The sequence below is a fragment of the Mesocricetus auratus genome, unplaced genomic scaffold (genome assembly GCF_017639785.1).
Source record: "Mesocricetus auratus isolate SY011 unplaced genomic scaffold, BCM_Maur_2.0 Super-Scaffold_100008, whole genome shotgun sequence".
NCBI classification, from domain to species: domain Eukaryota; kingdom Metazoa; phylum Chordata; class Mammalia; order Rodentia; family Cricetidae; genus Mesocricetus; species Mesocricetus auratus.
This window is the reverse complement of record NW_024429192.1, coordinates 35,570,563-35,580,417: the sequence shown is the minus strand read 5'-3', so window position 1 is coordinate 35,580,417 and position 9,855 is coordinate 35,570,563. Positions and strand designations below refer to the sequence as shown.

At 39.2% G+C, this 9,855-nt stretch overlaps 2 protein-coding genes across 5 annotated transcripts in view; one reads left to right on the top strand and one right to left on the bottom strand.

Annotated features, from left to right (window-relative positions):
• Window positions 1-9,855, bottom strand: part of Cmss1 (cms1 ribosomal small subunit homolog) — a 296,653-nt gene that overhangs the window by 266,869 nt on the left and 19,929 nt on the right. The gene's annotated exons all lie outside the window — the stretch shown is intronic.
• Filip1l (filamin A interacting protein 1 like) overlaps window positions 1-9,855 on the top strand; it is a 234,968-nt gene that overhangs the window by 212,410 nt on the left and 12,703 nt on the right. For 3 of the 4 annotated variants that reach the window (XM_021231009.2, XM_005076733.4, XM_040750626.1), the window contains one exon: window positions 997-4,135. In XM_021231009.2, the coding sequence (XP_021086668.1) occupies window positions 997-3,790 (2,794 nt within the window). In that variant the 3' untranslated portion in view covers window positions 3,791-4,135. Of the gene's footprint in view, window positions 1-996; window positions 4,136-9,855 lie in introns of those variants that run through there. The other variant, XM_040750627.1, reaches the window with a different exon arrangement.

Below are 9,855 nucleotides of genomic sequence, written 5' to 3'. Positions count from 1 at the left end.
TAAGAGACTCACAAGTTTAAAACTGTATCTTCTTTACAGAGGTAACCAAGTGCATGGAAAAGACCATTTATTCTGTATGAAAAAATGCCCTCCTGTTATGAAGGATAATTTTAAATAAAGAAAAAATAGTGTGTTAAAATAGAGTCATTTAAGAGGGATTCAATATGTTCCTGCTAAGAGATTTTTTCCATTCCTAGTTCTGGATTTCTATCAGTAAGCTCTTTGCTGTCAAGCTCCCTGCTCTTCCATATGTTATGAGCGTTCCAACCCTAACTCAGTTGCCTCTAGTTCCCCCTTTTAAATAACAGTGAGTAAGCAGATAAAGACACAGGTGAAGTGGTTCCCTGGATGCTATCTTATTAGTGTAAACCAAAGTCTGAATACACAGAGATCAATCTGTGTTGTGTATAACTTCTAGACAAACTGAATAAAATGATATGTTAACTAATAACCAAGGAGTTAAACAGTAACTAGTAATATATCACATACACAATGGCTCAAGCAAGTCACTTAATACAGGACAAGAATTAGTAATTTAAAAAGCACCATGGCAACATTTATCAAATGTTTACCAAATGCCAGGGCTGCGATAATGTTGGATGAACTGCCTCACTTTCACAAAAAGCCCCTAAGATAATATGAGGAAATGGAGAACTATGCAGGTTAATTAGCTGGTATGGGCAGGTGTAGTTTTAAAGCCACATCTAACTGAAATCTCAAGTCTATAACTATTCACTGATAGTCCAAACAATTTAAACTAAATACTCTTGCCTGTTTCCTTTTAAGGCTCACAGTGAACTTCAACTGTTGTTACTAATCAATGCTAGCCAGATTTTAAAGGGGGAGGACAAGGTATCAATATTTTAAAATAAAGATTCTCCTTCCTCATCGATTCAGAAACTTCTCTGGATGTTATCTATGAACTGATACAATTATTTTAATAGCAGCTGATAAATTACTAAAGCACTAACTGCAATCTACTCTTGTATTTTTCAGATTAAAGAAGCTAATTGATCAAGAAACTAAGTCCCAGGAGAGGAAGGAACAAGAAAAAGAGAAGAGGATCAAGGCCCTGAAAGAGGAGCTGACCAAGCTGAAGTCTTTTGCTTTGATGGTGGTGGATGAACAACAAAGGCTTACAGCTCAGCTTGCCCTTCAAAGACAGACAATCCAAGATCTGACCACAAGTGCAAAGGAAACACATGGTAAACTAGCCCTTGTTGAAGCCAGAGCTCAGCAAGAAGAGCAGAAGGCAACCAGACTAGAAAGAGAACTGCAGGCACAGACCACAGCGTTCCACCAGAACCAAGACACAATTATGGCGAAGCTCACCAATGAGGACAGTCAAAATCGCCAACTCCGACAAAAGCTGGCAGCACTTAGCCGGCAAATTGATGAGTTAGAGGAGACCAACAGGTCTTTAAGAAAAGCCGAAGAGGAGCTGCAAGATATTAAGGAAAAAATCAACAAGGGAGAATGTGGAAACACTGGCATCATGGCTGAAGTGGATGAGCTCAGGAAGCGTGTGCTGGATATGGAGGGGAAAGATGAAGAGCTCATAAAAATGGAGGAACAGTGCAGGGATCTCAATAAAAGGCTTGAGAAAGAGACAGCACAGAGTAAAGACTTCAAACTAGAGGTTGAGAAACTCAGTAAAAGGATTACGGATCTGGAAAAACTAGAAGACGCTTTAGACAAAAGCAAACAAGAGTGCTACTCTCTGAAATGCAATTTAGAAAAAGAAAAGATGACCACAAAGCAGTTGGCTGAAGAACTGGAGAGTTTAAACACCAGGATCAAAGAGCTAGAAGCCATTGAGAGTCGGCTAGAAAAGACAGAATTCACCCTAAAGGATGATTTAACAAAACTGAAAACATTAACTGTAATGCTTGTAGATGAACGCAAAACAATGAGTGAAAAATTAAAGCAAACTGAAGATAAGTTACAAACCACTGCCTCTCAGCTCCAGGCAGAGCAAAATAAAGTAACAACAGTGACTGAGAAGTTAATTGAGGAAACTAAAAGGGCTCTCAAGTCCAAAACTGATGCAGAAGAGAAGATGTACACTGTAACTAAGGAGAGAGATGATCTCAGAAACAAACTCAAAGCAGAAGAGGAGAAAGGACATGACCTATTGTCAAAAATGAATATACTGAAAAACAGACTTCAATCACTGGAAGCAACTGAGAAAGATTTTGTAAAAAACAAACTAAATCAAGACTCCAGTAAGTCCACATCAGCACTGCACCAAGAAAACAATAAGATTAAAGAGCTCTCTCAAGAAGTGGAAAAGCTGAAGCTGAAGCTAAAGGATATGAAAGCCATTGAGGATGACCTCATGAAAACAGAGGATGAGTACGAGACCTTAGAACGGAGGTATGCTAATGAGAGAGACAAGGCTCAGTTTCTGTCTGAAGAGCTGGAACGTGTTAAAATGGAACTTGCCAAGTACAAGTTAGCAGAAAAGACAGAGTCCAGCCATGAGCAATGGCTTTTCAAGAGACTTCAAGAGGAAGAAGCAAAGTCAGGTCACCTGTCAAGAGAAGTGGATGCATTGAAAGAGAAAATTCATGAGTACATGGCAACAGAGGACCTAATATGCCACCTCCAGGGAGATCACTCAATTCTGCAAAAGAAACTAAACCAACAAGAAAACAGAAACAGAGATTTAGGAAGAGAGATTGAAAACCTTACTAAAGAGCTAGAGAGGTATAGGCATTTTAGTAAGAGTCTCCGACCTAGTCTCAATGGAAGAAGAATCTCTGACCCTCAAGTATTTTCTAAAGAAGTTCAAACAGAAGTAGTAGACAATGAGCCACCAGACTATAAGAGCCTCATTCCTCTGGAACGAGCAGTCATCAATGGTCAACTGTATGAGGAGAGTGAGGACCAAGATGAGGACCCTAATGAGGAATCTGTGCTGTCCTTCAAATGTAATCCATCTACTTCACTTCCTGTGAACAGGAAACTATGGATTCCTTGGATGAAATCGAAGGAGGGCCACCCTCAGAATGGAAAAATACAAACTAAGTCCAATGGCAACTTTGTGCAACCTGGAGATCTAGTCCTAAGTCACACACCTGGGCAGCCCCTTCACATAAAGGTTACTCCAGACCATGCCCAAAATACAGCTACTCTTGAAATCACAAGCCCAACCACAGAGAGTCCTCACTCATATACCAGCACAGCGGTGATACCAAACTGTGGTACCCCAAAGCAAAGGATTACCATTCTCCAAAATGCCTCCATAACACCAGTGAAGTCCAAAACCTCTACAGAAAGCCTTGTGAACTTAGAGCAAAGCGTGCCCCCAGTTACCATGGCAACCTTTGCCAGAGCACAGACCCCAGAGTCCTGTGGTTCTGTAACTCCAGAACGGACAATGTCACCCATTCAGGTTTTGGCAATGGCTGGTTCAGCTAGTTCTCCTGAGCAGGGTCGCTCCCCAGAGCCGATAGAAATCAGTGCCAAGCACGCAATTTTCAGAGTCTCCCCAGACAGGCAGTCATCATGGCAGTTTCAACGTTCAAACAGTAACGGTTCAAGTGTGATAACTACTGAGGATAATAAAATCCACATTCACTTAGGAAGTCCTTACATGCAAGCTGTCGCCAGCCCCGTGAGACCTGCCAGCCCTTCAGCACCACTGCAGGATAACAGAACTCAAGGCTTAACTAATGGGGCACTAAACAAAACAACCAGTAAAGTCACCAGCAGTATTACTATTACACCAACCACCACACCTCTTCCTCGACAATCACAAATTACAGTAAGTAATATATATAACTGACCATCCTCACCCTCATCCAGTTCATACTGATACTCTTGCAAGGAACTCAGTCCTTTTTTAAATCATCCCTCCAAATCCCTAAGAGTGACTAAACGTGTACTTTGGGAAGATTTGTGCATGGACTATACAAGAGTATCTGAACTAACTATGTGTTGCCTGCATAGTCATCGAGTGTGCACTTACTGTATATCTTTACATTTACATACCTGTATGGAAACTATGTAGTCTGCACTTGTATAAATACATGTTTATGTATTTCATTTTCCATAACTCACTTTAATTTGACTGCGACTTGTCTTGGTGAATTACTTAACATGATAAGACAGTAAATAGTTTATTACTTTTGCCACTGCTTGCTGATTTTCATTTTATCATTTGGCATTATATATTTGCATGAACAATATCATTTTATTTCCTGTTTATGATGCTCATTAATTCTTCCTAAAGAACAAGCAGTACATATTTGTCATTTATAGTTCTGGTCACATATTAGAGGAGGCGAGAGGGTTAAAATAAATAAAAGTTTCATCTCTACAATTTCAAAATGAACCAAAATAATTATGGCAAGCTTAATGCCATTCTTGATATGTATCTTAATATTCCTGGTGCTCAACAGAGGGCTAATAGGAAGTCAGTAAACGTTTACAGATAACAGGATAAATTAATATTAAATAGTTTGCTATTAGTGAGTACATACATAAGCTGATGGTAAAAGGTAAACTCTTGAGAATGTGACAGGAAGGCAGAATGCACATTTGGAAATACAAGGTTTTCTTGACTATCAAGGATTAACTACATTTCTCCGACAGACTGATATTCTCATAAAGAATACCTTACATCTAAATCTGGGAATCAGCCACTATGACATAAACTTCTGAACATTCTGCTTCAAAACAAAAGTGTCAGCCGGGCGTTGGTGGCGCACGCCTTTAATCCCAGCACTCGGGAGGCGGAGGCAGGCGGATCTCTGTGAGTTCGAGGACAGCCTGGTCTACAGAGTGAGTTCCAGGACAGCCTCCAAAACAATACAGAGAAACGCTGTCTCGAAAAAACAAAACAAAACAAAACAAAAACAAAAACAAAAAAAAGCAAAAAAAAAAAAAACCATAAGTCATTCTTGTCCTGTGTTATTTGGCTCCCACAAACATCTGGATTACTTAATGTGGGTGCTGCCCTACCCTGCTTGTGAGTAAAAGCTACAATCAGAAGCATACAATTCAAATTTCTGAATGGCCTCCCAAGAAGCAAATAAAAGCTGCAGGTAGTTAGGAGTACAAGTTTTAAGACTTTTTTTTTAAATAATCATGCTGCAAGGCAGCAGAAGCCAAGTAATAATGTGATTTCTTCTGTGGGTGCTATGTCATTCCCAGTATTAAAAAAAAAAAAAAACCTCAGCCAAAGCTTCCTGAACTATTCCTGCTGTGAGGACCAAACTTCAGCATCTTGTGGATTGAGGGGGATCCACGGAGCTGCTGAACTAATCATACAACTTGACTTTTCAATCTGAAGGGTTAAACTTAATTGTCTGGGGCCAGCGAATGGGGCAAAACTTAAGTCTCTGGGGCTGGCAAAAAAAGAGAAACGGGCGCACACACACACAGAAATATGCTCCCCCCAACCCCCCCACACACACAGGCACTCAAGTCAGGATCTCACCTAGCCTTCAGCAGGTCAGAGAATCTGAGATGCAGAGCAGGTGAACTACTGGACAAACAGAATTTTCTGAGGGCCAAAGCTTAGTTCATTTTATTATTCATTCTATTGTTCTACTTTTTTGTTTTTCGAGACATTCTTTTTCTGTTCTGTTCTTCTAACCTAATGTTTCCTTTCTGTCTCTCTTGATGTCTTCCTTCTAACTAACTATACTATTTTCTTTACAGCTTATATACCCCAGCAAAATCTCTCAAGAAGTATAAAAATTACATTCTGTTTTTTAAGTCAGTGAATACAAGTAAAAAAAGCATGGTTTCCATACCCCTTACATGATTAAACATTTTACATATTACAGGTGAAAAAATGAGTTGTCCCAAGAACCCACATACATTCATCACACCCAAGCAACCTGTTATAGATTAACATAGTGTAAGCAAGCAAGGTATGTTTCTCAGCCAGTTCTTTTGCTGGCAGACTGCATTTTGTAGTTACTAAGAAAGGATCATTCACTTTATCTATTGATCAAAATGCAATCATAAAATCTTAAAAGAATCACAAATCTAAACTTTTACAAATGACAAACTTGTCAGCTCTACTTTAAATACTGAGTGCAAACCTACTCATCAACAGTTTTTACTATCAGGAAGCTGAAGGCAGAAATGGGTACAGGAAGTAATCATCACCTTTGATTACCAATCCATTCTAGCAAGAAAGGTACCTCAGCCAGCAATAGCTAGGCTGTCACTTGTTTTTGGACCTCAATGAGTCCCTCACTCAACTATGTGCCTTTCTTAACTTTAAACTCTTCCCCAAGATTTTCTACCTCAAAGTCATTAACAAAACCATCTTAACCTAACCTTACTAACAATTATATATGTCTAAATTCTTTCTAAGAGTGGTGGTTGAATCATTAATCTGCTCCAGCAGCAATCAATGCTTGCAAAAAGTCAATCACTATTATTTCAAGTACCAGTAACACTTGAAATATGCAGTGGTGACGCATACCTTTGATCCCAGTACTCAGGAGACAAGAGGCAGGCAGATTTCTGTGAGTTTGAGACCAACCTGGTCTACAAGAGCTAGTTCCAGGATAGGCTCCAAAGCTACTGAGAAACCCTCTCGCAGAAAGCAAACAAACAAACAAAACAAGTACCACTAACACTGCCCCCTGAGAGTTTTTATACAACCCATAGATTATGAGGGATGTGGTGACCATGAAGACAGCAATCAGAGCCATGCTCAATGACAGCATGAGGGCCTCAGGACACCTAGTCCTTGGGGCTTTGCCAACTGCCCAGCCGTGTTCCATGAGTTCCAATGCTGCCTGTTGTCCCCTTGCATAACCTTGACACTAGACATTATGGCACCTAACTCCTAGCATACTCTACATCTCTTGAGTGGAGAATACAGCCTTTAAAGGAACATTTTAAATTACAAATCTAGTTTCCAAGTCACATTTTAAAAGGATGACTTCAAAGCAACTAATCACCATTTTCCCTTTTCCATTTCCTTTCCATACTCTTAACTGTTAATTTAGTATACTCAATTTTATTGCTAGTTACTGATTTTAAATGCAATTCAGCTAGACATCCAAGCACACTGTGGAGATCTTTCAAAAGTAAAAGGTATCTTCCTTTCCCCTGTAAAATCAATTTTATTTTGGAAAGCAAGGATTTGTTGACAGAAACACTTCCATGGTGATGGACTGCAACACCAAGGCTGTGGGCTTGCATCATCATTAAATAAATGTGGATGAGAGCTGAGGCTGATGATGAATGAGAAAGCTTCTGTTGAAACACACTTATCTTGGGAATCGGCAGAGACCCAACTGTATTACTAAATACACGATGGTCTAACTGTTTTCAGAGTTATTTTTAAGTCAAGCTGGGATAGAACTCTAAAAGGAGCTACACAATTCACTGCAGTCCTCTCAAAGAAGACAATAAAAAGAGCCACAAGGGCTCCTTTTGTAGTCACTAGCCCAGAGAGGAACCTGTGATATTTGAAGGGTATCAATCAACTAAACAAACTATGAACAGAAACTAGGAAGAATTCAAGAACAGTCTTCCTGATTTTGTTACATAAAGGCAGAAAGAAAACGTATTTTCATAGCACCAGGGGAACAGACAGAAGGGATTCTTCTCTTCATCCTGGGTTACATGTGACTGTCCTAAGTACTCCGGGGAGGGGTGTCCACTCTTGGCATACTGTAACTAGTAAGAATTTGGAAGCTCTAGCTGGCTGCCAGCCCAACTAGTTTGTAAGGATTCTATTTTTTGTTTTTATGTGATCCATAGCAATTCTTAGCAATAAGGTTAACAAAAGTCCTGTGTGCTCGACAATTACAAAGTGCCAATCATCATTTTATTATCTGTTGCAGATCTCAACTCTGAATAGGTTTCCTAGGTGGTTAATCTCTATTGACTGCAAATTTGCAGGACCTCTAAGGATTCTCTCTTTACTAGAAAAGGTATTAAAAGTTTTCAAATCCTTATAATCCAAAGATTTTATGATATTTTTATTTATTGAAATAACTCTAAATTGAAAACATTTTATTTTTCATACTAAATAGGAATAAAGCAAGTCTTCAAGCACATTCAATTAAAGACAGAACTCTATTTGCTCCAGTTACATTACATTAATCTGTTATTTCTACATTCTTGTGTTCTAAAAAATATCATTTTTTTCTTGAAATGTCAAGAGAAAATATAATTGGGCAAAAATACATGCTCTCTGTTGTTCTCTCCCCCCCCCCGTGTATGTGTGGTGTTCGCTATTGAACCCAGGGCCTCCTAAATTCAAGACAAGCATTCTTATGATTTTATTCTTATGATCAGTGTGCAACTAAGTTAAATCAAAGACATTCATATGGGATTGTCTGGATGTCAACACTAAGTTTCCCCAGCATTATCAAACCAGGATCTCTAGAAAAGTATGTTCTAAGCTACATTCTAACAAATCCTCTGCTTGCTCTGTAGTCTGAAGTTGGAATTTCACAGCTATAGAAATGTCTGTATTGTTACTGGCAAGTGTTCCCCTATTCTTTTTTTGTTTGTTTGTTTGTTTTTTCGACACAGGGTTTCTCTGCAGCTTTGGAAGCTGTCCTGGAACTAGCTCTTGTAGACCAGGCTGGTCTCGCCCTGCCTCTGCCTCCCGAGTGCTGGGATTAAAGGCGTGTGCCACCAATGCCAGGCTTCCCCCTACTCTTAAAACTATTTTACACCAGTCCCAGGAAGTGAGATTATTTTGCCCTCTAGAGGCTGTAATGGAAAACAGGGTTTATTCTCCAGGTTTTCTTTTTATTCAAAAGGGAAGTTCAATAAAAGTAGCTATTTTATTAGGTAGAAATGTTCCTAGTTTACTAACTGGCAAAGTATTGATTCTTGACTCTTTAAGTGAACTTGGGCGGAAGGATCTGACACCAACAAGCTTTGTGTCTTTCCCAAACCTCAGGTTTCGAATTTATGCCTACAGCACTTCTCAGGTCCAGAACACACACAAGATTGCACTCTGAAGAAACAAAACAAAGCACAACATTTACCTTAGGACCCGTGAAGCAAACACAAGACAGACTAATACCTTGGTAATAAAGTTCCCCAAACTGAAAATTGTTAAATTGATTTTTATTTAAACACCAAGCCCTTTTCTTTCTAACTGAGGGACCCTTTGAACTACTTTGAAGGAGGAAAGATTCCTTAGCCAAATGATTCTGTAAGATTACCTTTGAGGAGTCATCTGAGATAAGTCATCTGGTGGTTCAGGCTGTTTGTTGCTGTTGGTTTGTTTTTTGTGAAAGGATTTCATGTCTAGTCTAAAACTCAACTCTCTGTAATAACAGCTGAAGATGACCTTGAACTGACCTTGCTTCCACTCTTAAGTACAGGCATATGCCACCACACCTAGCTTGCTTCCTTTTTTTAATAGGCTAGTCATGTCTAAGTAAAAACACAATGTATGAACAAAGGCTTTAAAGACCCACAAATCTGTCTACATTCTCTGGATCGTACAAGTGGGTTTACTAATAGAAAAGATACTCATGTGACTCAGTAACATGCAAGATCTTAGCATATGATATCTTTTCTTCAAAGCATCACATGGGTAAAAGTAATCAACCCATTGATCATTACAAATGAACCTGCTAGTAAACACTGGGTACTATCATGCTAAGACTCATCCCTTGACAACCTAGTAAGGAAATGAACAAGGAATGAGTGTCACAAAACATTTACACTTTAAGTAGAAAACTAGACACTCCTACCAATAAAATGGAGATGGAGGACAGCACTGGACTAATAGGCTTCTAAGTGGAACACCTAGGAAGAGGGTACCCTAGAGGCAGTCAAATAGAAGACCAAATTCTAGCTCATGCCTTTTTCAATTAGTTGTAGGGGCCTTGGACAAGTCATTTAACT